The 27,377-nt window shown below is 46.8% G+C and overlaps 1 protein-coding gene across 4 annotated transcripts in view; it reads left to right on the top strand.

Annotated features, from left to right (window-relative positions):
- Positions 1-267: 267 nt before the first annotated feature.
- Positions 268-27,377, top strand: part of mob2a (MOB kinase activator 2a) — a 48,340-nt gene continuing 21,230 nt past the window's right edge. Inside the window, exon 1 of one of the 4 annotated variants that reach the window (XM_060060142.1) lies at positions 268-898. In XM_060060142.1, the coding sequence (XP_059916125.1) occupies positions 882-898 (17 nt within the window). In that variant the 5' untranslated portion in view covers positions 268-881. Of the gene's footprint in view, positions 899-3,487; positions 5,863-15,832; positions 16,910-21,868; positions 23,936-27,377 lie in introns of those variants that run through there. The other 3 variants (XM_060060139.1, XM_060060140.1, XM_060060141.1) reach the window with 3 other exon arrangements.

The raw sequence follows: 27,377 nt of genomic DNA, 5'->3' as shown, positions 1-27,377 counted from the left end.
ATTTGCAGATAAACATGACAATAGGCCTGTTTCTGTTAGCAATCATTTCTCGAAATGGTAGATCGGTAATAGTATGTTTTCGTCATCACTTTAAAAACGGTCTAAGTTGACTGCATCCATTATATCAATATTCACCCATTTCTGCGCGTCGTGTGTTTTACGAGCGTGATAGTCTGGTAGTGTGTGCGTGCGTGCGTGCGTGCGTGAGTGCGTGCGTGCGGGCGTGCGTGCGTGTGTTTACTTCCGGACTTCATTCTAGACTTGTTCAGAAAGCAGTAGCTGTGGTGGCTTAGCAGCTAACACGCTAGTAGCCATACAAGGATACATGACAGAGGGTACCGGGGCTTGTTCAGCCGCATCCCAGGGCTCAACTCATTCGTCGCTACTGTGGGACGAGGCAGGACACCCGACACACCGCACATCACACATCACACACACATACACACTCTCTCTCACACACACACGCTCTCACACACACACACACACACACACACACACACACACGGGTACCACGCTGACCAGAAAGTGGACCGTTACCAAGACCGTTGACTTGCGCTTTACTCCTGAGCACATATTCCATTTGCCAAGTCGTCCGATGCTCTTCTCAGGCGAAAGGCACAAACATTAACAACAGACTGTGTGGCTGCCATCCTACTACCCCAACGCTGGACTGGAATCAAAACAAGGACATCACAACAAGTTTCCACATTTGATTTGACCGCCGACTTCTGGCAAGCGGCGGGAGAGACCGGGCCGGTAGCGACAGGATCTGGGTCCAGCCAGGACTAGTGCATGGGCAGTGGCTGGATAAAGTAGGGGTCCAGCTCTTGAAGAATTAATCCCCTGCCAAGAAACGTTGCACTAGGCTTGCTATCACCACCATGGATTGGTTAATGGGGTGAGTACAGCTATCTCGGCTAGCTAGCTTACGACAGCTCTCCTGACAGCTCAGCCGCGCAGTCGGTTTGGTGCAGGTTGCGAAACGTCTGTTTTGACACCGTCTATAAAACCAATTGAACGCAGGCGAAATGTGCTGTGTTGTCGTATGTTGCAAAATAAATGTGTCAAAGTATGTGTGATGGGTAGCCTGTTGCCTAGCTTTAGCCTAGCCTCACTGAACTGAGCTAGCATAACTGGCAGCGGTCTCGTTTTACTCTGGTAAACGCAACCTGATATTAACCGACCACCACCAGCTGATATCTTGGGCATCTATTTGGCGTCCTACCAGCCTGCCAATAATGTCATTTAAGGTTATAAGAGATATAAGTCGGAAAATATATATGCCAAGGTTATTTAGCTGACCAATAATGTGAAGCTTGTAGTAATGATTTATGCAGCAGACAGCTAACGTTAGCCACCAGTCAATCATGCTAACGGCGCTATCCATTGCTTGTTTCCTTTTTACGAGACGCACCTTTGCTTGTCGATTTCACTGCGTGCACTCCGGCCATAGCAGTCATGCTAATCCTGCTTGTTACACAAGCCCTATGCAGAAAACCAAGACCCCTAAGGAGCTCATGACACAGGGGTATAATTGAAAATAGTCAAGTTATATCCAACGTCATATAAGTCACTAACAGAGAACCCAAGAAGCATATAGTATTAGGTGTCTTATTTAACAGGCAAATGTTTGTGGATTGCAAAACTTGAGAGGAGGTTCACTTACAATATCAATTCCTACATTTGTTTTTGATTAAATGCTATGTGATGCAAGTTGATTTACATGAAACTAGTCATTGAAACTTGCTGCCATATGATCAATTCCCTTGTTATTGAGTGTTTTTCTATTTGTTAGTACATTTTATCTGCTACCAGATAAAGACTGATAAACCAAATGCACTTGACACAAACAAATGGTCACAGCAAGAGAACCCATGAAGGCCTACTTGTTATCCCCTTCCAAACCTCAGTAGTTATTCTTTAGTAAACACAACACTCTGGTTTTATTTGCATCTTATACATATTGACAGTGCACTCTTCCGTTTCACGTTTTCTGTTGGTCTTCCTGTAAGGTGTGTGGTTGACAGGCCCTTCACTTGACTGACTGTTTATCTTGCTGTCTGACAGAAGCAGGGTGTAGGTCTTTTGGTGGGGGGTGGGGGGGAGGGGGTTGCACAGCTGATATTTTGGCTAGGGGCATGATTACCAGACAGCTACTATAAGGCTCAGGCTGAAATGTGTGGCAGCAGCAGCCCTAACTTGTTCCCTAATTATTATTAGTATGCTGATTATTATTATTCAATCTGCATTTTTCTTGTGACATTCCTCTTTCTTTGTTGCTGGCTTTTTTTTTTTTTTACCCAACAGTTGTTGCTTGCCAATCTAAACGGTTTTGCTCAGTGTCATACTTCAAGGATAGAGGAACTGAAAGCAATTGAATGTGGCGTGCATCGAATGCTGCGGTCTAACGTCTCTGTATTTCTATGTCTTAAATATAAACGCACAGATACACAGCCCTACAGACACACAGTCATGCATTCAAAGGAAGTCTCCAAGCACACAATCATATCTGACTACCATCTCATTTGGAGACACACTGAGGTCAAAGAGAAATGTTAGTGCCAGACAGTCCTACCAATGTGTGTCTTTCTTGCCAGTTTACCAGTCTGACTCACTCCATGGGGGTTAGCAAATGTCACGAGTACTGAGATAGGTTCACGCTCTTGAAGAAAGGTGTCAGAGGTTTATTTTTAGGCACATGCTGTAAGATCGAATTTACATACTGTACATATGAGGATAAGCATGTGAATGATAAACAATTCTGTGTCCCAATACTACTGCGTCTCATGGCATTTGAAAAAAATACAGTTATCATTACATTACATTGTAATAAACTAATACTGTATTTAAGTAATACATCTGTTAGTAATTTATGTATACGGGATATTCATGACGTTGGAATGCAAAGGGTAACTATTCCTAGGTTTAGTGACCAAAATATCAGCTTGACCTGCTCGGCCCATGACTATGATGGATATTATTGAACAAACAGCGTGTGTATGCAAAGTCAGCTGGTTTGCGTAATTTTGGTGTATGTGTGGGGATAATATTGGATGGAGAGATTACCAGAAAGAAGGGGAAGGGATGAAAAAGGGTGAAATTAGGTTTAATGAGAGACTGGTGAGCCAAACTAAAGGGATGAATGGGACGTGTCTTTCATTCTGATGGGGAAGAGAGATGAAGGCCAGTCACATGAAACTTGTTTCAGTTCACTTCAAGGTAGTGCTGCCTGGAAGTCATGATGTTGAATACATTGCATAGTGTCTGTGTCTGTGTCTGTGTGTGTTCTGAGGAAGATGGAGGATGTCCGTTTAGTGGTCTTTATTTTTTCCTTCGACCAGCATGATGCATCCATCTGACCTCATCTGTCCAGAGTCAGACAGGATGTTACATCACAGTTGAGAGAGGGGGGGCAGGGGGGGGGGGCATAGTTAGGACAATGTGATGCGTGGTGCCTCAATCTGTCTTTTCCTGCTGGATAGAAACGGGCTGGCTTGACGGATGTTTAATCCTTGCACTTTTGAGCGATGGATCAGCAATGCAGAAGAGAAGAGAGTGGAGGAGAGCAAGGGGGAGGGGGAGAGAGGGAGCCAAACGAACGGAAGGAGGGACAACTAAGTGCAGGGAGCTTCCCGGCTCCACTGGGGGCTAAGCCTCATGAACCCAGCAGCGATGGCCATGAGGATGGATGGTGTTCAGGCTGCCGGGTGCCCCGTCCTCTTTGACTTCAACAGCTGGAGAAAGGACCTCAAGCACACGATGATTGGTTATGGAGAGGAGTTACGGTCTCCCCAACACACTTGCAGTATATTTTTATAATGCCAGCACCAGTAGCTTGCTCTCTGCTCCATACTAGCTTCAAAACTCATTCATGCCTGTGACTAGATAAATGGTTTCTTTACTGAAGATGATGAGACATGGTAAATGGTCACACAATTTGTCCAGTGCCTGAATTATGTGGATTTTTGAGAGCTCTACCATATTGTTTATGTAAATTCATTTTATATTTTGTGACCTCAGCCACTCGAACAGCCATGAATAAGGCTGAGTTCAGTCAGTGTGCTTCTGTCACACGTGCCTGTTTAATTCTGTTTGTGCCTCTATTCGTGGTCTATGACTCAATATGTATTTCCGAAAGATATGGTGGGGCGGGGAGTCTCTAAACAGCCACGTCCTGATTCAACCGTATTTACATCTCTGCCACGGCACTGCACACAAACATGCACACGCGATGTCAGCTCAGATGAACCTCTCTGGCTCCTCCTCTCTGTCGCAGCCGATGGTTCCAAGAAGAACAAGTTCTAGAATGCAGAATCTCCCACATCTAGCTTGACTTTATTATTTGTGTTTGGCTGGTCGCTGGTTTCTGGGATATTGGCATTAGTCTGACTCTGAAGCAAGAGTTTACAGGTTGTTAACGAGAAGGCCTTGTTAACAAATCAAACTATAAGAAAAACATAAATATGTTGTGTTTGCCATTACTTTTGTTATTTACAACTACAGGCCAAACGAAGGCCAGGCGAAGGGGTTTACTAGGCTGCAGTTCCTCAAGCTAGAGGTCCCAGTTTGTTTGGACAACATTAACCTATTTTGTGAGAGGAGGATGGAATCCATGTACTCCACAAATGCAAGATGCTCCAACTGATCAGACTTGATGTACCGGTTTATAATAGGTTTTATCCAGCAGAGATGCTGCTGTGTGTATCTGGTTAGAGTCTCTGTGGACCGTGTCAGATACAGAATGGCTGCATAAACATTAAAACCTATCAGATGGTGTTGAAGATTGTTCATGGTTATAGGTTTAATAATAGCAGTTTAGGGCTAATATAGCTGCAATTTGGTGGAACATTATTGCAAAATGCAACTTGGTAATGAAACTATATTGCACATTTTTAGGTTAGCTAAGTAGGATGGCCACTGGGTCATGATGAGCCTAGTTTTCCCTTTGCTGCTGAAAAGACCAGTTTGCCATGGACCTACCTATCTATCACTAATGTTAATCTTAATCTTCTTTGCATAAATTAACCAAACATAAATCTTTGTCTCTTTGTCTGTCTCAGTCGCTCTATCTTGCTCTCACTCCAAACAGTTTAGGAGGGGCATCTGTGTGCTTGGCTGATGTCTGGGCTGTGTGGCTCGGCTGGGCAGAGGGCAGAGTCCAGCTTGCCTCCCCTTTGGGCCAACGGTAAACAGCGGGGGGGCTATCCAACATCCATGCCAAAGTCGCCCAGTCGTAGGTAGAAGTAGAGCTGTGCAATGAATCCTCGAAAAATTGCGTTTCCCAGTACAGCTCAGCTCTGCGATAAGGGCAATTGGGTTTATAATAGGACAAATCTGCTGCGTCAGAGTAAGGGATAGCGAGTGCATCAATCCGAGCGGTGCTATTTCCCTCCATGAAGCCGGCATCGTACTGACAGTGTTGTCAAAGGCAGAGGAGACGGAAACCAAAACAAATGTTGAGAAAGCAAGGCGGAACAACTACAAAGATGTTCCCTCCTTAGATGGCTGGCTCGGCTGCTGAACAGCGGCGCTTCTCTTTCGGGCTGGGACTTTATTTCGAGAGGAGCCCGGCTTTGGTATATTATCTGGCAGCGGCAGACCCTGTCATGTAACAAAGAACCCAGCGTGATGCCCTGGTATCACACAGGCCAGCGTGACTCTGTGTCGACTACGTATCGCCTGCTGAGGCTCTGCCAGCCTCTCGTCTACACGCCCTGGCTGTGCCCTGGTAGCAACAGACGCATGGATGTTTGTGTCTGCCGTCATTTTGGAGGTTTTCTCCCATCCTCCCTCCGACAGCAAAGCAAGGAGGAATGTTCTAGTCAACCCTGATCCTTGGTCACCAGACACTGTGTTGGTGAGGTCTGTTTCTGAGGTCAGCCCCGAGCTGTCTGCTCTTTAGAAGAAACACTCAGGTGGAGTTTTGCAGAATGAAATATATAATTTAGTACTGCAGCCAGGAAGCTGGCGTTAGTGTGCAATCGTACCCCATGTGGGGTGACGTGCAAGTATACTGACGGGTGCAACTGAATGCAGGTCCACAGGTTTTCAGACTGGAAGAATGTTTCAAGATTGGCTTGGCCCTGGGGTCTATGTTCTGACAGTCCGACTCAAAGCAGCAGACAGCAGATAAAGGGCTGCTTCAGAAAAAAACATTTCACAGTGGTGCAAGTTATCTAAATTTAACAAGTACTTCTATTTTGATCCTTTTATCTGGCTGCTTTATCTGTGTCAGTCGTTTCCTTGCATGTTTCGGTGTTCTGCGTATTTTGCTTGGCAGACAACGAGCGGTCCCATGCTGGGAATGTGTTTACTCTTTTGTAAGCGCCAGATCTGGCACTGCCCACAGAGACTGGGAGTGGGAGAGCGAGAGAAGGACTGCCAGACGGCCAGAGAAGTCATATGACTGACTTAACATTATCTCTCTCTCTCTCTCTCTTGCTCTCTCCCTCTCCCTCTCCCTCATTGCTTATTCAAATGTGTGTAAATCATCAGGAGCAGTGATTAAACACGGACTGTGCGATTCCACCCGGTCAGTTTGAGAAGCTCAGTAGCAGCTCCACACTGTAGCCCAGCCACTGTGCTGTCAAAGCCTATCATATTCCAATGGAGGGGAGGGGGGGGGGGGGGTAGACTCATGCTAGCTCGGCTAAAATCATTGCAACGGCCTAAACCCCCGTTTAGGCTTCGCTCCCCCACATAAGCACCCTGCAGTAGCCCCACGGTCAATGAATCGGATTCGCCACACGCACGCATACATGTGTGCCCGCACACATACACACACACATATGTGCACGCACGCACACACACACACACTGGGTCTTCTTCCCAGTCCTATGTCACACGCAAGCCTCCCTCTGAGGCCTGTTACACAGACTCGTCGTGTTACGCTTTCATTCGTGTTTATTTCGTCCCAGGGAACCCAAGGCTCCAGCCAACGATGGCACAAATCGCAGGGGTACAGGTGTGTCTAAGCCCCATGGACCAGCATCCTCTGGAATGATGTGTTCTGCAGAAGGAGAAGCACAGACAGTGGATGGATGTTCAGGGGGGGAGCATCGTGCGGGCAGGAGATTGCGTGTTGTGGCCCAGAGGAACATGTAGAGGTGACAGAGAGGTGACGCAACTACATGAACTGCATGAAGACCCGACTACACAACAGCTGTGGACTGGGTATATACGGTAAAAAGAAAAACAAACTTGAATGTCAACCCATGCACTACTGTGTATCTGAATCAGGCAGTTTGCCTGTTTTGAGTTAACGGATGTGGTAAATCTCCTACAGTAAAGTAACAAGTTCTGTCTAGTTAAGTCAAGGTTGAGTCAACATACCTTTGCGCCCCTGGTTTCAGGATGATGTGAGGCACCAGCCAATCAGAATCAGTGTTGTATCTTCAACATGTGTTGGCCTGCTGGCTAGCTGAACGTTAAGTTTGAGGTCATGAGCTAAACTACTACATGTATCAGTGAAGCCAATCATTTTAAGTCGCATTACACCAGCTACCGAGAAGCATGTAGTCCCTCCAACTACATGCTTGATTTTTTATTGAGAATTTGGGACTGCAAGGAGGCCAGAATAAGGAAAAACATTGTAATTGGAACAGGCCTAATTGATTAGGTCTATTCACATTGGCCACATATCAGGGCACCATATCAGGATACCACCATCCCCAGAAGAGCCTTGTACCAGTTTTTGTTATGTTCTAATCATTGTTTTATGTCCCATACAGATTGAAACGTATGGTGACCATTCCTTTAACATCTTCCTAGCAATGTTTTCACCTCTAATTCATTTACTTGTTTTAATTTTGTCAAATTACAACTGTGAAACTTCTGTTCCAACGCGGTTCATTAAAGAGATGGCATCTTTTGGTTATTCATTTTTTAACCTACTTTTCGCACCATATAAAGACCAATCGGTGCCTGAGGATACTATGCAGAGATGTGGTGAATGGCTAGAATTAGCTCAGATAGCGTTACTGCTAGCACAGCTAGCTAAGCTGTGTCCTTGGCCAGAGCCCTTGGCTGGAGACTGGGCTGAGCTGTAATTGGATTACAGAGCGAAGCATTGCACGATCAGGCAAGGCTAGGCAAAACACACACACACACACACACACACACACACACACACACAGACACACACACACACACACACACACACACACACACACACACACACACACACACACACACACACACACTGTGTCCAGCACCTGAGGCAGTCTGAATAGAGCAAAACCTGATTTCTAACTTCTATCCACTCCCTTCCTCTGCTTTGTTCTGATCCTCTGTCCTTTATCTCGTCTACCCCAGTGGGCAGGTTCTTCCTGTACTAACTTGTGCGAATGTGCGATCCCTAATAGGCGTGTAATATGTTTGCAAGATCAGTGGGATGGCTTGCAGTGCCTTGCTAAACAGACTTGATTCAGTGCCTGTGTCATTGCTGATGGTCGATAGAAGCGCAAGGAATCGACAGGAGCGGAACTGTGGGAGTAAGAACTACCTAATGCAGTGTTGTATCTTAAAGGATTTTGTGGTGTTGTACATGAAGTGTCCAGAAAGGACGGAGGAAGGCATGTGTCCACGTTTACAGAACAGATAGAGTAGGATACACAGAGGCAGGAAACGGGGTCAGATTAGACTTGCTGTAAGACTGGACAGAAACTGAGCTGGGCCTGCGTAATGAGGCCCTGGCACTCTGCAACCCCGCCCCCATATTGTTCATGCGTCTCCTCCAACCAGTCTGCAGTATGACACACTTCCTGTTTGGTCTCGAGGAGGAAGAGAGGCAGCGGCAGATGGAGTTTGGTCAGGCCGAATCGGGCTGTTCTCGTAGTACCACCAATTTATTTAGAAACCAGCCCAGGGCAGAAATTAAAACGCATATTCTTCATATTTGAGGAAATACCAATTTTTCATGATTACTTTGGGATGGCCTTATATTTGCTGGTGTCTTTTTTTTTTTGTTAACTTCTCAGTAAGGGAGATTGAATTGCCGTGGATCACTAGTGGTACAGGTCGGTACTCGGTAGTGGTAGTAGGAGTTGTAGTAGTGGTATTGGTAGATGATTGCTGTGTTGTGGTGGAGGTGCTGTTTCGGGTGCTGTTGGTGGCAGTGAGGGTGTTTAGAAATGGCGGTGGAGTGGATCGGGGTGGGGCTCTCAGTAGCTAGGCCGTGGCGTCTAAAGAGAGCAGAAGTGGGACCATACCGTCCCGGTGCTAAAGCCCATCTCTGAGAGCCCCTTCCGATCGGCCGGGTGGCCGTTTATCACCCAGGGCTCGCCTCGCGATGCGGCCCGCTGCAGATTACAGGAGAGGGGAGTGTGAGGCTGATTTATCTGAGGCTGTAGCTCGGTTAAATGAGGCTAACGGGCAAGCTGAGATAGCGGACGGAGAGAAATGGGATGACTTAGCCTCTAGTGATGATGACCCCTGCCCTGTCCTGACGATGCTCACCGTTTAACAAGGCTTCTCTTTCACATCCAGTTCTCACACTCGCGAGTCGCTTCCCTTTCTTGCTTTCTCTGTTTTTGTCTATATCTCCTCCCCTTCCTCTTCAGGGACGTTGTTTTAACCTTAGTTCACGACCCGTACCTCATCCAGACATTTAACATGAACCTCCTGTCCTCCTCCAGCACAACCGTCAGTTCACTCTTATCATTTGATATTAGAGCGGCACAACGTTGTATAAATGTCGATCATGAAACTAAGGGAACCCCGCTTACCTACGCTATACTTACCCAACATCGCACGACCTGATGTTACTGGCAACAAATTGAACCAAACATAACGGTACACTTCGCTCTTGAAACCAATCCACTGCACCAGGATGTATAATCTTTAGCTGGAACAAGTCATCCTGGCCCATATCTGGCTACAGAGTACGCATTCAGGTGTCTAGTCTCCATGCCAGGTCTGTGTTCCGATCCTTGGTGTCCGGTTACATAAATGTCATTGAGATGACAAGTATATCAAGGCCCGGGACTGTTATGTTCAACCTACAAAACCCTCATTGTGAGGCACCGAAAAATGGCATTGAAGGGATTATAGTATGCCCCACGCCATCACACGTTCCCAATGGGGTACACTCTGCTTTACACCTTTTCTCTCGTCTGCCTCTATCTGAAAAAACCTTTTAGTTTCGATTCAATTCTTAACGTACAAAACAGTTCCGCTCACACACGACAGTACCACATATACCATTAGAGGAAGTGACGCATCGCTAATTCTATTCTGCTCGGAGATTCATGACATGAAGGGATACCAAAACAGATGAAGGTTAGGAGCCAACATGGTGGGCTACGATTGGCTCAAAGGGACATCACCTTACAATAGTGACATCGATGTCGCTCCGTTCAGCCAACCAGATGCGACTACAGCAGGAGCGACTAACGGGTCGCCACTGTCCCCACAGGGGGATGGCAGCCTTGCCGTCAGAGTGGGGTTCCAATCAGAGAGGGCTGAAACAAGGCCGGTCAGGGAGCTCCTCTCTAACTCCTCATCTCTGCGCTCCTTGTTCGCCTCTCGTCTCTCTCTCTCCCCGGCCGAGCTCGGCTGCTTCTGTTCTCCTCCGTCTGTTATACACTCATCAGTTTCTCCGGTTACGACGGCATGACATTTTCCCACATACAATTGAGTACAGTAGAGACTGACGGAGAGAATTATGTTTCTAAATACAAGGCACCCCAACCAATACGCATAATAATAAACACCTTAAAAGACGACTCAGATTATTGTGTTTGGGATCTGAGCGGTTCTAGTTTATTATTTTCTAAGTCAATCCTATGTAGGAAGTCGCCGGAGATGACAGGATGCTTGTATTTAGGTTACTGTAGCCTCTTGACCCTTCAAAGGCAGGATTTGGGTGATGGAAATAGTAAATCTATGTGTGACTGTGCACAGGCTATATGTGTGCAAACTCCCCTTCGATGGTGGACATCCGCTTTGTTTGCTGCCCCAAGAGTGTGTGTGTGTGTGTGTGTGTGTGTGTGTGTGTGTGTGTGTGTGTGTGTGTGTGTGTGTGTGTGTGTGTGTGTGTGTGTGTGTGTGTGTGTGTGTGTGTGTGTGTGTGTGTGTGTGTGTGTGTGTGTGTGTGAGAGACACTCCCAACATCCGTTTCTCCCGATTGAAGAACAGTAGGTCAGGGGTATTTTGATGATCTCATAGAGAGAGAGAGAGAGAGAGAGAGAGATCCCGTTCGCTCCTTCCCCACACGCAAACACATCACATCTTGTCATAGCGTGCTCTCTGATCATCGCTGCTCTAGTATATATATATATATAGGATGGGACTCAAAACATGAGTTATATGCTGACACTAGCAGAGATAGCCCTCAACGCTCTCCTGTTCTCATTTCCACTTGGTAATAGTGAATGGTTCAACATATCGATATAAAGCACAGACACGCACCCATCACGTGCGCGGTGGGGCTGACGTAGACGAACGTTGGTTATTTTTAGCAGGGCTGCTGGACATCAAGGCCACCGTAGCGGGACCTCACTCTTCATGTCCCACTGGCATACTTTAATGAAGCTCTCCTCCTCACGAGGCTTCCAGAGGCCACGCCATGCCTCTTCATTTCCTGCTCTCACACGTTAAGGCGTGACGTGAAAATGTGCTTCTTTCTTTTTCTGCCCCGCTTCTCACATTAGGGACCCGTTTTATAGCTTTTCTTTTCTTTTTATTTGCATGAGGTTCATTAACCCCAACTTCCTCTTCAAGATAATTTATTATAATATAATTTATTTTTTGGGATTGTGTCAGCAAGTCTGAAATTGCAGGCATGACAGTTCAACCAACTAACTTTTAAGTGGACAATTTCCATGACAAAGATCTGTTCTTCATGCAAACCCATGTTGTCCATAGTTCTATAACACTCATGTATTCTATAAATTACACATTCATATCTATCATATTTATTGTGTTTAATCGGGCACCATCCTCCAGGCATAGCATGGCTTCTCAGCGGCTGAAATCCTTGAATGTTTTGCCACTGCATTTCCAAGTTTTGGTGGTGGTGTGTGTGTGTTTGTGTGCGTTAGTCAGACACACCACAACACATTTAGAACCAGCCGCCCTGTCACCCAGGACATCCGTCTATTGTTTAATTCAGAGGTTACATTTTGGTTGGATGTTTTTTGCACTACTCTGTGTGTCCTTCCCATTCCATATGCTTCCTACCTCCATTGGATAAACTCGTTCAGTCAGAACACCGGCCTCCCACCCTTCCTTGTAGAGGATGTCCTCCACCATTCCGGTTCAACCAGCCTGCCAAAGCCATCTTTTGAATCACGCCCGGCTGCGGCAGCAGTCTGAAGAGTACACCGCATGAATGCACGGTTTATCGTATTTAACAAAACATGCCTAAAAATAAAACCACTAAAAAGGACGCCTTTTTTAGGCCGACATTCAAATGTAAGATGTCTTCCTCTAAACCCGACACCTGTGATATCTGCGTGGGTGTGAATAACCAAGCAACAGTACTTCAACAGTACTTCTACTTAAGTCAGTCCTTGTACTTTTCCGGTATTGTGATCTTGAACAATCAAAGCACATCCTTCCTACGTTTTTATCGCTCTCACCTCCTGTTTAACTTTGAAAGATGTTGCATCACGTGGCTGGTAGTCCTTCAGCCCAAAGTTTCAGTACGTGCTGTGAAGTCGTTTTGCTCACACTTCCAGTGAGGGCCATCAAGTCCTCCTGCACCTTGTTTCTAACACCTGCCCGAGCTTATTAACCTTACACGGGGGTCACATACATTTCAGTCTGACCTCTATTCTTGTTAAGTAGTTATTTGACCATATGTCATTCTGTGTATGCTTGCGCTTGATGGTGCCTTGAGAGAAAAGAGAGGGTGTCAGTTTTAAGGTTGTTTTTGGAATAAATGAACAGGGCACAGATGGAGGGAGTGGCAAAAGCACGAGAAAAACTGACTCCAATTTTTTGCATGAAATCAGATCTCTGTATTGTGTTACTGAGGCTGGCAGACCCTCCCATCAAAATGGGATCAAACCAGTCCATTCATCACCTGACAACATCACCACTGGTTGCAGACCAGTCTGCAACCAGTCCACTGTTACCAGTCCGGCCGAGTTTCAGGTGTACTGGTTAAGATTCCGAAGGTTTAGGGTGTTAATCAAACCTTCATCGTCCATCTCTTACTCCTTGTGTAGGTTTCCCTCCTTTCTTACTTAGTGAGTATTTAACCGTCGTGCTCTATACTTGCCTCTTTTCCTTTGAAGGCCCAGTCCGTAGGTGCGTAACTGCCACACCTTGCTACTTTGGTAACCAATCACACTTTGTTTGCCCTTGTTTTCACATGCTTCACAAACCACGCCGTATCGCCCCCTTGTGGTGATCCTAAGAACAATGCAGTTTGTTTGTCCGACAGCAGGTGGCGCCACCGCACCCTAGAAGTACACAACATACCCTTCCCCGTTTGGAGCAAACAGGCACCTCGGCCTACTCTGCTTTCTCAACATCGACTGTTCAAGCCTAATATCCACTCAGGCCCATCAGGCTAACTGGGCCCTTCCCTCCTGATGTTTGTCCTAACGGGATGGGTGGCGATCCGATCCCTCCGATAGGTTTAGTTCCATCTCATTTCCTCTCTACTCCCTTTCTTCAGGGCAGTGGGAAATGTAGACGTATCAGTGCCGATCCAGAGCTCAGGAACACTTGGCCATGGATCTGTCTGCAGTGCATCTGCAGCTGACTCCCTAACCGGTTCCGTGAAGTGGTCAGTAATGTGAAGCCAGGGTGGAGCGTAATATCGAAGCCAGGCTTTTGTTATCATCCAGCAGGCTTCTCTTTCCTTGCAGGATCAACTTTTCAACCCAGACGAGACTACTTACCTACAGTCAGGGAGGCAGATGGACAGCGACAAAGATAGACAGGCAGAAAGACGGAAAGCATAAGAATATTATGAACAGACTAAAAATCCAGACAGTAAGATATACTGGCCTGAGAGGCAGCAGTTAAAGACTAGTTATGGTGCTGTTGTCTCCGTAGGGACCAGAGTGTATGTCACAGACAAACAGACTCCTTGCGTCCTTCTGGCTTACAGTAGACTCTTTCACACAACCAGACACTCATCAGATCTCATAAACTACTTCAGCTGTGTGTGTGTGTGTGGTGTGTGTGTGTGTGTGTGTGTGTGTGTGTGTGTGTGTGTGTGTGTGTGTGTGTGTGTGTGTGTGTGTGTGTTCTCTCTCCGAAATCACCTCTCCGCCGTCCAACATGGCTGGCTCATAACAAGGCAGGCTCATAACAAGGCATTATATCCTAGAGCCACAAGTTCCTTCTCCCAAACAACCACTGATGTACCGCTTCCCTTGACACGGGTGTGTGTGTGTGTGTGTGTGTGTGTGTGTGTGTGTGTGTGTGTGTGTGTTCTGGTTGCTAATGGGTTGCGGGCCAAGCATGGCTCTGTGCAGTGTATTCCTGGAAACCCTATGCAGAGGCGGGGAGAGGAGAGGGCCAGGGGGCCAGTCCTCAATGCACAGCAGCCAAGGCTGCCTGTTCCTCTGGAGGCTTTTCTCCCTCCCTCCCTCTCTCTCCCTCCATCAGGCCCACAGCCCAAGGGGTGTCGCCAGGGGGAGGGAGACGAGGAATAACTCACAGCACAGTATTCATTTGTTTTGCGTGGGATTTCCACAATTGTTGTCATAGCAATGCATTAGTGTTTTATTTATTCATCCAGTTGTTTTTTTTACTTTCTTGCTACCGTTGTCTTTCCCGGCTAACTTGGACCACGGCCATGTGGCATGTTGCTGGGATGATGAGGGCAGTGATGAAGGGTGGTAATATGACCCCCCCCCCCACACACACACACCACTGGGGAGGAGCGGAGCCTTGTGATGGATGAAAAAGTAAATCACTTTTTATGCAACAGATGATGCATGTATTGGCTGCTCTGGGCCGGGGGATTGCCTGCGTGCACTGCGCACACACTCACGTTATTCAACTCGCACCCGAGATAAAGCAAGGCAGACGGCAGGCCTGCAGAGAGCATCTGTGGGGGGAAAATGGTGCAGTCCTCTTCTTTATCCTTCCATACTCTCCTTCCTCCTCTTGCCGTCTCCTTGCCTCCTATCCACCACTCCCCTGTATCAATCCCCTCACCCTCCTCCTCCTCTCTGGCCCCTCATTTGAATTCCATGTTCCCCCTTCACAGCCACGGTCCCCCCTCGCCGTCTCCACCTCATTCCTTCTCCTCTCCTCTCTGTCCTCCTCCCCTCCCCATCTCCCCCTTTCCTCCCCTCTTCTCCTGACTGAAAAGTGTTACGTAACCGCAGTGTGGGAGTGACTGCAGCATTCGATCAAGCTGATTGATCAGCACTTTCTGGGCTATGGGCTACTAATGCTGATGAGCTGCCTTGGAGCCAGTGGGCTGTGGACACTGTGTGTGTGTGTGTGTGTGTGTGTGTGTGTGTGTGTGTGTGTGTGTGTGTGTGTGTGTGTGTGTGTGTGTGTGTGTGTGTGTGTGTGTGTGTGTGTGTGTGTGTGTGTGTGTGTGTGTGTGTGTGTGTGGGCGCCCCAGCCCTGCGACATGCAGCACTGCGACGCGTGCACTGATTTGACCATAAGGCTGCCGTGAGCCAGGCTTCTCTTTGTTTCACCATGACCAGAACTCCACGGCCCACGACAGATCCATAACCTGACGCCCACACACACCACAAGCACATAGATCATTGTCTACCCCAGGGGCAAAATAATCACATTTACAGGTACCCCTTTAAGTGAATGATATATCCTATACCCTATATAATTTAAATTATTCTCAGCATTAGTTGCGGAGGGGTTATATCATACAGGTCCACAATTACACTAAAGGAATTTGGTTTGGTGCTCTTATAATCATTTCTCACAATCGCAAGCTTCTTTCTTTTTCATTTTTTACATTCCTTTGTCTTCCTGGTGGAGGAGGAACTTGTGGACGCAAAACCATTAGTAACATGATGGAAGTCTAAATGTTCGGTCATCATGCCGTCAGTGCATTCCATCAGTCTGAAGGGCTGCTGTCCGAAGCCTGTAGAAACACCAGAGCACTACCTGGCATGGGTTGGAAACGCTACACAGGATTTAAATTGCATTAATGGATCCTCGGTCCTATTCTTAGCTTCAAATCTCTCTCACCCTTCGGCCGTTGACAAGTGTCCGTGCTGCTGAGACTGTTCAGTGCTTTCCGTTGAGCATATGGAGATAAATATATAGCTGCTGTACGTAGAACACCGGCGTGAAACACGAGAGCCTGTTTTCCCTCGCCTCGCCGTTAATGGGATAAGACCGGGCTCACGTGAGTCTTGATTGTTTTGTAGATTGCGATGTATTTTTTGTCCGTTCCTTTCTAAAATGAACGACAGTTAAAAAAAATCCGTGATTTGACGGTGAAATATACTGATGTAGGATTCAGTTAAATTTTCTGTCGCTTAACAAATACTAAATCGTTTTTCCCCCCGGTATGTCTCAGTGTGTTAGGCGTCAATGGGTATTAGACACAAAGAAGGTGTTAGCCATAATCAAGTCGCTCTGGAAACACGCGGGAAGTAGAGGCGGCTGTCGCTGAATGGACAAACGTGTCTTTTTGTTTCAGTCGAAACGTTTGTTCGGCATCAAAAGCACAACTCAGAACTTGTCCCCCTCACTTCAAAACCCTGCCCCGCGGAAACCGGGGGAGCTGGAGAGGGGCGGAGGTCTGGGAAGAAGCTACAGAAAGAAAGCAGCAACGAATCTGTGGTCTGCAATTCGACTCCCACGTCCACGTTTGTTTCTGGTCTGCGGCCGTTCGGAAAAACGGTAGTTTTCGAGGCGTAAAGACAATCAGAATACTGTCAATTCTGGATTTCTTTATCCGATTCCTGGCGTCCAAGATGAGGTTTAAAAGGAATGGCTCCTATACGTTAAATAGGTAAGATGGATATTTTTTACAGGCACGCCAATAACTATCTTTTCCATATCGGGGGGGAGAGCGGGAGGAGTAGAGCTGAAAGCGTGTGTGTGTGTGTGTGTTGGAAGTGTTCCATTCTGAGGCTTGGACAATGGATGAATCCGCGTGATTTGTGTAACGTGCAGATCTTTTTACATGGATACCGATTAAGCTGTTTCGCCTATCATTAACATTGCCAATGCTCTTGTAATGGGGGGGACTACGGGAAGTTGGTTGAGTGCAAATCGGGAGAAACCAGTCTTTCTAGCTCGGGTCTCTCTCCTTTGTTTTCCTTCCGTTGAGAGAAAGAAAGTCATGATGATATTACACCCCCCTCCCAGGATGCCTCCTAGAAATACCCCTCCCCATGGCCATCACCTAGCAACTTTTTCGTGTGTGTGTGTGTGTGTGTGTGTGTGTGTGTGTGTGTGTGTGTGTGTGTGTGTGTGTGTGTGTGTGTGTGTGTGTGTGTGTGTGTGTGTGTGTGTGTGTGTGTGTGTGTGTGTGTGTGTGTGTGTGTGTGTGTCGCATCGCCTCATGGGTGATGGAGCGTTGTGTTGTATGGCAGTGTGCCTGTTGACATGATTGCAACAGGCTCTATTCATATGTGGGTTTATAAACCCTGTCACGAGTTGTGTCTCTTTACCCCCCCCCCCCCCCCTCCCAAGTTCACTCTCTGTCTCGGTCTGTGTCTCTGTCTGTCTGTTATCTCTAGGAGTGAGGTTTTCATAAAAGAATACTTATTTATACTTCTTCTAAAAACGGAGCACACCCGCTGTTGGATGTGCTGGACTCGTAGTGAGTTTGGGCTTTTGATGCAGGGTGATTGGAGGAAGGGTTTTAGATTTTCAATGTATAATGGCTGTTTTCCTTCGTCATCTCTCTACCTCTCCTTCCCCAGTGGGGCTTGTTATCATGGCACATGGATTTGTGAGAGACACGTGCGCGCGTGTGTGTGTTATCATGGCACATGGATTTCAGACACACACACACGTGCGCGTGCGTGTGTGTGTGTTATCATGGCACATGGATTTCAGACACGCGCACACCTCTTACACAGTTGGGTGGGGATCATATGCAACACCCAAAGGAATCCACTTCTTGTCCATGTAATATGTGTGCTTACCTGACATTTTGTACACAATGTACGGCATGTATGCCCACCCCTGCATAACGCAATGTGTCGGGTTACAATAATGGTGAGAATAATGATGATCGTGTAATTTGATGGTGAGAGCAGAGGTCCCTCTCCTGAATGAGAGCGCCCCCTCCGCCAGCCTCATTCAGTGAGTCGGCTGCTGATGAAAGGGGTGACGTCATGCACCACACTGAAGCTGCTGCTTCAGCACAGTCTCTCCTCCTCCAGGACGCAGGGGGGGGGGGGGAAGAGAGAGAGAGAGAGAGAGAGAGAGAGAGAGAGAGAGAGAGAGAGAGAGAGAGAGAGAGAGAGAGAGAGAGAGAGAGAGAGAGAGAGAGAGAGAGAGAGAGAGAGAGAGAGAGAGAGAGAGAGAGAGAGAGAGAGAGAGAGAGAGAGAGAGAGAGAGAGAGAGATCCTCAACCACAGGGATCTATACTGGGCTGGCCCCAGAAGCATCTCTGGTTACTACTTGCTATCCGTGTGTTGTTGTACCTAATCATGAGGACGGAAGCTTCCCTGCACCATTCTTGTGGCGAGTGTTTAACCTCTCTGTTGGCCGTTGCAGTTGTTTGCCCTGGGGTAGTTTGTTAAGGTGAACTGTGTTTATGCAATGGACAGGGAAACGGAGGAGACAAGCTGACATTTCGTTTTTTTGTAAGGCGTCTTTCTATTTCTGCAAATTCAGTTTTTATACACACACACTCACACTGCAGGCACTGTATGCTTAGGTTCTTCATTTCCCCTGGCAGTCCGGTGGAAATGTTCACCAGGGGGGGGGGGGGGGGGGTGGGGTGTGTGCGTATGACAGGGAGAGAGAGGGTATGAGCATGCCCTTCAAATGATGACCGGCTCGCTTTGCTACAGCAATGTCCTGTAACACTCCGCAGTGATTGGCTCGTGTCCTAGAGGTGTGTCTAAGCCCCTCCCACACCTAACCCTCCTCTCTGTGAATGAACAGTCAATGCAGTTTTGCGCGTGCGGTCGCTGCAGCACACGGGTCGTCACGTGTCCAGTGCTCCCCCAATGTTTACTGTTCCAGTTAACTATTTGCAGTCAGTTAAAAACAAACCTCAAATCCCCATTTTGAGCAGTCCGTGAGTCTGGAGCGGCTCGGGCAGAGATAAGAGCAGACGCTCTGGGCGTGTGTTTTGATCTGTTGCTCTGGGGGCTGGAGAGGGGGGACGCTAGGTCGTTGTTTGGGATGTATACAGATTGCAGAGATTCTATCCATCCGGGTATGCTTCCTGTCTCTCCCTCCCTCGGTCTCCGTGTCTGTCTCGCTCCCGCTCCTCTGCAGTCGAGACCGTGCTGCCATACAGTCAGCAGTTTGTTTATGGGACCTTGTTTGCCAAGTTAATCTTCCCGCCTTCCAAGCGGGTCGAGAGAGGAAGGGAGAGGGGGGGGGGAAGAGAGAGCGAGGGAGTGAGTGTGAGAATGTAGCGGCGAGGTAGGCAGTGCAGTATTCGGAAGGCAGCGTGATCGTCGGAGCGAGGCGCTCCCGGTTTGTTAAGCGGCCGATCTTGCAGGCTCTGTAGCGGCGGGATTCTGCGTGCGCGCGCGCCGGGGCTGCATCGCTGGCCACGTGCCGCAGTGATGTCACGCTGACCTGCGCTAAAGTCCCGAAGACGAGCTCTGGGCCCCTGCCTGCCGGGGGGGCGACCTCGTGAGGTGCTATGCCGCCGCTGGACCCCTACCCCTGTAGGCCAGTCAGGCTGCTGCACGGAGAGAGACTGAGGAGCAGAGCGAGGGAGAGGAGGGAGACCGGCCTACGTTGAGACCCTCTCCTCGGTCTAGCTGGACCTACGGTGGGCTGGATGGGGGTCTTAAGTGTGCTGTGACTGCTTCTTCTATAGGTATAGGCACACACACACACACACACACACACACACACACACACACACACACACACACACACACACACACACACACACACACACACACACACACACACACACACACACACACACACACACACACACACACACACACACAGTGTGTGTGTGTTAATGTTTGTCGTTCTCGTTTTTATGTTGACACTGTTGGCTTGTTAGTTATGTGTTCTATCCTCTGGGGATACTTGCCTCTACAGTAGCGGTCCTGTCAATATTTGGTTTAATCCTGCTGTGTAACAACCCCCCTCCCACAAAGTCAACCATTGCTTATTAAATTGCGCTGCAGTTACGAGGATGACTTTTAGGACATTGCAAGGTTCGACATTGTTGACATTGTTAGGTTCGGTAATCGGTACACCCTTGTTTGACGAGATAGGAGCTCCATCTTTTAGAGTTTAACAGCTGAGAGAGCAAGGACGAAAGAGGGACACAGAGAGGGAGACGGAGCGAGACAGTGAGAGGGGGAGAGAGACTCTCCGACGGCCTGTTGTCACGGAAGTGGGCATTGATCTAGAGGAGACACTGAATGAACTGACTGACCTTGAGGTGGGCGAGGGGCAGAAACATCATCACACAGACTCATCTGCTCCCCCCCCCCCCCCCCCCCCCAGAGTACACTTGGTCAGCCTGCCTGGCGGGGCAGGGCTGTTTGTTTGGACACTGTGTTCTGTCCTGAGGTTAGCGGGACTGTTTATGTGAGAGGGTGACCCTCGGACTTTGCTCTCTCCTCTTTCTGTTGTCGTTGGCCTTGAGTGGATAACCTTTCAAACAATTATTTTGTTACTTTTTAATCAGTTCAAGGTGGCCAAAGAAAAATAACGGTATTATCGGAAAGCCATTCTAGCGTTGCATAGAGGGCTGTTGTCCTGGAGGGAAAGAGGGCGGATGGGTTAGGGTTAGGCTAACCAGCCTGGCAGTCCCCACGCTAGTAGGGCTCTGCCTGGTCCGGCCTCACATGTGGGCCTGAGGTTAACCAGCATGGGTCTACTTCAGCAGCGGCTCCATAAATCCTATATATAACCCTAACTCACGCACACACACACACCCACACACATCTGGATTAGATTAGGCAGCCCTAACTCGATGCACTTCGGGTACCCTGTTTCAAAATTCAATGTTCCCCTTTTACGGAACAATCTATCCCCTTGTTTGGGTGGAGTGACGTACCTGCTGAACCCCATATGTGTGCCCGTAGCTTATTGGTTGTGGAACGGCGGCCGTATGAATGGGAGGACATGCGTCACTACTGTTTTTCTTGTAATTATCCTCAGGGAAGCTGGCATTGGCCAAATCACTGAGGCCTTATGGGCTCGTTAAGAGAGAAATGGTTTGTCAGTTCTATATTTAGCACTTCCTCTTCCAATGTGTCCCTTTCGACCAATCAGCTTGCTTGGCAGTGATGGTATTTGGTTGATTGATGTGTGTTTGAGAGACACACCCATCTGAACCAGTCATCATCGACCTCCACTTATGAGAGCCTTAAGTGGCTCTTGAGGTTTAGTAGTGTTGTTCAGTACTGGCCCTCTATGGAGTATATTCAGTCAGAGGGCTGTTTATTGAAGTAAAGTCGTTTATTGTCTTGACTTGCCCTTCCAAGCCAGAAACACCGTGAACTCTAGCTACTCCAAAGTACATTGTGTACATATACAATTAAAGGGCAATATGCCAATTGGCCAAAAGGAAACCCATGCACCTTAGGTGTGCTTGCAACTCCCCCAACAACTGGCCAGTGTGCATTAGCTGCTGTTGATTGCTGGCTTGCAACAACATTCTTTAGTTGAGTCAGTGTAGGTGTTGGTTGGAACAGAGGGCAAGCATCTTGATTAACCTTTCTGATGTAAATGGACGTACCAGATAATGTTCAATCTGCATCCAAGTGTGTGTGCGTGTGACGTGTGTGTGTGTGTGTGTGTGTGTGTGTGTGTGTTTCTGGTCGATTCTAGTGAATCAGTTTCTGTGTTTTAATAGTGAAGGCCATGTGTTTCTCATTATGCTATTTTGGGCCAGCCTGGCCAAGGCCCAGGTGCAGCTGTTTCTTTCAGTACAATAAGGACACAACTTTCCACCCAAAAAAACCCAGCTTTGCCTTTTCTGTGCTGATACCAAGTCTTATGTGGCTGTGTGTCACTTAAACAAGCCAGGATAATGGGGGCTGAAAGGAACAAGGAGGATCTAGTAAAACGTGACCTATGGGTAAGACGTGGTACGGGTAAAAACAATCTACTTGCATGCAGAGCTTGTGTGTGGTGTCAATATTGAACGTTCTTTGTTTGTTTTCAGTCTTTCTAAAGATGTACATGTAGTGGCTGTTGGTGTGTTTGACCAAGAGGCATAGACCCAGGACATTCTATTGTGTTTAAAACTCAATCACAGGGGATCCTATGGGGGCTAACGGAAAACCTGCCTGGAAACAAGACACTACAATTGGTCTAACAGGTTCCAACATGTGACCATGACCATGTATCCACAAGGACCCACTGAGTCTATCAAAAGGGTAGAAAGGATTAAAAAAAAAGTAAAACACACAACGGTATATAAACCTACACAACTGAGAACCTCCTGACGAGACCAGCTCCAAATTTTGATCTGAGAACTGCAGTCAGATCTCATTCATAACAGCTAGGCGGTTTATTTAAAAAATAAACACACCTTCCCTTTTTAGAAAAGGCAAATAGAACTGAAATATACGATTTGATCGTCACAATTCCCCGTTCCAGTTGTTGTAGCTGTTTGCTCATGTCTGCTGCCCCACCCTGACAAATGAGGCACGAAGACCGGTCCAGACTTCCTGGTGTAGATAATCGGAGGCTTCACTGAAGCATAAGCTGAAGTGTACACATAGTGGCTCCAGATGGACTCAGGTCGAAATGACTTTCTACAAGTAAATCATTTCTAAATAGATCCCACCCACATAGGTCTCATACAGATACACAATCTTAAGTATTTAAAATCTTCCAGCACTACTGCTGGAAAGTATAAATCTAAAGATACATTTTTCATCACAGAAGATGTCTCCTGGTGTTTGGTCTAAGGGTTTGTGTGTGTGTGTGTGTGTGTGTTTCCTGCTCAGTAGCTTAAAAAAGAGCTGTCCTTGCACTAATCTCACCTCCACCTTATAGATTCCGAAGAGTCAGCAATACATTAGACAGGTGCATACTCATGTACCCACGTATATAATGGTGCTCTTGTCTTGTCATCTGCGTAGGTCTCCTTTCCGTTACGAACATCTCTTGCTTCAAGATGGTAGTGTTCTTGCCAGGCTGTTGAAAATAGCTAAATGAATATGCATGACAGTGCAACTCTTATAGACATATGGCGCCACTCGCAAATCTCTGTAATATAACTCAAGGTTTGTTTGATTTTAATTATGTTCCTTCCCATATGGCAGGGGTTGAGTTGTGCAAAGAATACGAAGGGTGAATAGTCCTCCCTGTGTCTACGCAGAGTAGAGCGACATGTGTTTGTCTCTACATTTGAGGTGCTTTTAAGGTGTGCCTTAACCCTTCTCAGTAGGACCATAAACAAACCGACAGGTGGTTAAGAAGGTTCTATACCACCTAGGCCCATGACGTCTTAAGGGGATAAGTCTTATCCTAATGGCCAAAACAACCGTAGAGAGGTGTCATAATGATGGGGTTTAACTGCCGACCTTTTGGATGGTCTCAGTGTTATGGGGACTAAACACAGACCTATTGAATGGTCTCAGTATGAGGGAGTTTCAACTCATGCCTTTTAGGAAGGTGAATACATGGACGGGCCAGGGTTTGGTCATGAACTTGGTGTAGCAGGAGCGATCCTTGCAGTAGCTTGGGGCTTTTCTTCATCGTCTCTGGGAACAAGAGGCCCCATTTCAGGGTATACAGGAAGTCCCTGGGCGCCACACTTCCTGTTTATCCCAGCCAGAAGTGAGTGGGGGTGCGGTTGAGTTTGGCTGTCTGGTACAATCTTAACAGGGATGGAAAGGGTGGCAGACTGGCAGTAAGTAGTTCCAGTTTCCTTGTTTCATTCTTTCTTTGTTTCTTTCTTCCTCTATACAGTGCATCACTCATCATAACTGCCACAGTGGGTTTTGTTTTGCTGTGCCCTTAATGTTCATTTTAATGACAAGTCACCTGACGTAGTACCACAAAGGAACAACCAAGGAAAATGTTTCAGCTATAAATCAAAAGAAAGTCAACATCCGCTCCTTGCATTACTGGCTATTAAGTGACTCACTTTCAAAACAAACTTGCTTTATGTGTGGTAATGTGTCACAGAAGTCTTCCTCAAACCCTCTTTCACAAATGTGATGTATTGCATCTGAGGTAAACTCCTGCAGCGTTGTCATTGGCTGCAGTGTTTGATTGCTTGGCAGGGGAGAATCCTCCCATGAGAGCCAATCATCCTCCACTAACAAACTCCATCTTTACTATCTGACTACTGCCTCACCCCCCAATGCATGTATGCGTGTTGGACAGCCAATCTCAATCTCTAGTGCTGCCGATCTCAACCACTAGGGAAGGAGACGTATGCGAACCTGCATCTTATGCATGCAATTCTTTTAATCATCAAAATGCTTAAAGAAGCTAACGTTCAACCTATTCAAGCAGAACCTTGATTCCAACTAGAGAATGAAAGTGATTGCATTGCATTATATGTATATTGTTGAATAATGAACCGTGTTGTTCGTGTTGTGCTTTCAGATTCTTGCCTCAGTTGAGGTGGGTCTGGGATACGTTAAGGCAGGGGAGGTGGTGAAAGGACACACGGCTGGATGTGATCCTGTCTGAGGTTCCTCTATCGCCCTGTCCTCCTCCTGCCCTCCCCTGTATCGCTCTGTCCTCTACGTGCATTGTTCTGCCTCCTTCCAGTGTGTGTGTGTGTGTGTGTGTGTGTGTGTGTGTGTGTGTGTGTGTGTGTGTGTGTGTGTGTGTGTGTGTGTGTGTGTGTGTGTGTGTGTGTGTGTGTGTGTGTGTGTGTGTGTGTGTGTGTGTGTGTGTGTGTGTGTGTGTGTGTGTGTGGTTTGATGACTATCGGATACTTGCAAGCAGCCCGTTCCCTGAAATCTTAGCTCAGAAACAATGCCCTTTCAAGGAGGAAAAAACATGTGGTTTTCGACAGGAATCCATAACATGTTTTTTCTTCATCTCCTGCCCCCTCCCTTGTCCCCTTGTGTAGCCAAAACACAAATCACATGCAGACCTCTCTCTGTGGGACCCAACCAAAACGGGAAAGGTTGTCGCTACATCTATACTGCAGGATCGCACAAACATACATGCATGCACCGACATATATATACACACACACACACACACACACACACACACACACACACACACACACACACACACACACACACACACACACACACACACACACACACACACACACACACACACACACACACACACACACAGTAGATATTAGCACTCCATTGTTTATTTTTGTTTATCATTTTCAGCTTCCATTAAAAAAATCAAACGGATATACCCTAGCGAATCTATTGATTCTGTTGTTTTCGGGGCTATGTGCTCTTTCTAAACGGCTCCTTGGACAGAATGTATAACGGCAGCACTATTGGCTCGTCTCAGTCCTGAGCTCAGAAGCAGTGCGTAGGCAGAAACTCTGCGCCCTTGCTCCCCGGGTTTGACCGTGAGGCTGTTGAGATAAGCAAAGCGGCAGGAGCCAGTTGGTTTGCTAATCCAAACCAAATGCACCCCCGACAGACACCAGCAGGAACACTGAACGAAGAGGACGCTCTGTTTTCTCTTTCACAGAATGTTCTCGTTGAAATTATCCAGGCACTGAATACTTGTGGCTATTGTGAGAATCATCCTCTTATTTATTTTGTTTTTTTTGCAAGGGGAAAACAAAAGATGTTTGACTTACAATTACCGCACCATGGCTAAAACCTCTTAGGTTAATGGAATGCTTCCAGTGGTTCCAATGTTTTTTTCCCTGTTAATCCGTTCCTCATTTCTAGCCGTCTTTGGGTAGCGAGGAAGCACTATATAAATGCAATGCATTATTAGGATTTAATTGTTCTTAAGGTATTCGCAGTGAAACTGGATATTATTACTATAAATATTTGTATTATATTGAGGTACAAGACAGTATAGGTTACAGGAAACACTTGACAATTTCATTTTATGAATATGTCCTGCTGAACTACTGGGGAAGAGATTATTCAAGATAAATTGTATGTTTACCAAGTACAATATTGTGCATTTACGCATAGTATTATTTATACCACCGATTCACCACTAGGGGGCACCAACGTTTATCATAGGGACACGAGGCTCTCTCAAAGCTAAGGTGTGACGCATTCATTGGTTACCTATAGTACTTTGAAACAAATAAAACCGAAAATAAATTATGCAGGACAAACTACAGCATGGTCAGTTTATTTATTCATGGTTATTACAATTTATTATGTTGAGTTGGGTTTAATGTGAATTTGGGCACGAGGTCAGTGTATGAAAGACATGCCCTGATGGGAACCAGAGGAATGAGCCAAGAAACGGGGATAAGGAGATATCCCTTCTTTTGATCTTTAATTTCTCCTTATGTGACTCTCTTGGTCCCTAGGATCAGGAGAAGCCAGTCTCGCAGCACAGGTTTGATAACGTGTGTAAGAACAGTAACAACAGCTGAGTACAGTGTGTGTGAATGATCAGTATTTCTGATGATGCTTCCAAGGCTTGTTCAGCTTTAATCAGCGCACCCTGACACCTCTCTCTCGAACCCTGCTGCAATCGGCAAATTCTCCATGTCCAAAGAACATTCCTTTATCGCGTCTTTCTGAGAACCACCTTATGCCATATATGTGCATTCTCATACCTGTTAGGCAGACATCTGTGTCTTAACATTCTCATTTCGGGGTCAATGACCTGGGTCGGTTCTGGAATGCACATCCCTGGAACCCTGAACTCCAGTCAAGTCCACTGCCTGCATGTCTTTGAACGTGTTATCAGGACACTCTTCGAAAGCAACTGATTTGCTTCGATAAAGGCCAATACGAAAAACAACACAAAACCCTGCACATTACAATGCTAAGGTTCATACTCTGCACAAATCATCTCCAAGCTATTTCCTTCACTATTACAATCATCATGACAAATTCAAATTATCATTATTATTATTATAATGTTAATGGCTATAAGTAACTTCCAGTCAAATGCTGTTGAGAACAGAACTTGAGTATTTCACCCTTAAATGCAAAAAAACTGTTCACTTAAGAAAAAGGCATATCTTCCTTCAGCTTTATCAGTCGAGTAGATTTATCAAGCTTCCTTTTTGCTCACTATCAATGTATTAGTTTTATCAGTAGTTAAGCGTCCGGTCAGTTTACTTTTGTGTGTGTGTGTGTGTGTGTGTGTGTGTGTGTGTGTGTGTGTGTGTGTGTGTGTGTGTGTGTGTGTGTGTGTGTGTGTGTGTGTGT

Source organism: Gadus macrocephalus, chromosome 9 (assembly GCF_031168955.1).
Source record: "Gadus macrocephalus chromosome 9, ASM3116895v1".
Lineage (NCBI taxonomy): Eukaryota > Metazoa > Chordata > Actinopteri > Gadiformes > Gadidae > Gadus > Gadus macrocephalus.
This window is presented reverse-complemented; position numbering and strand designations above follow the sequence as displayed.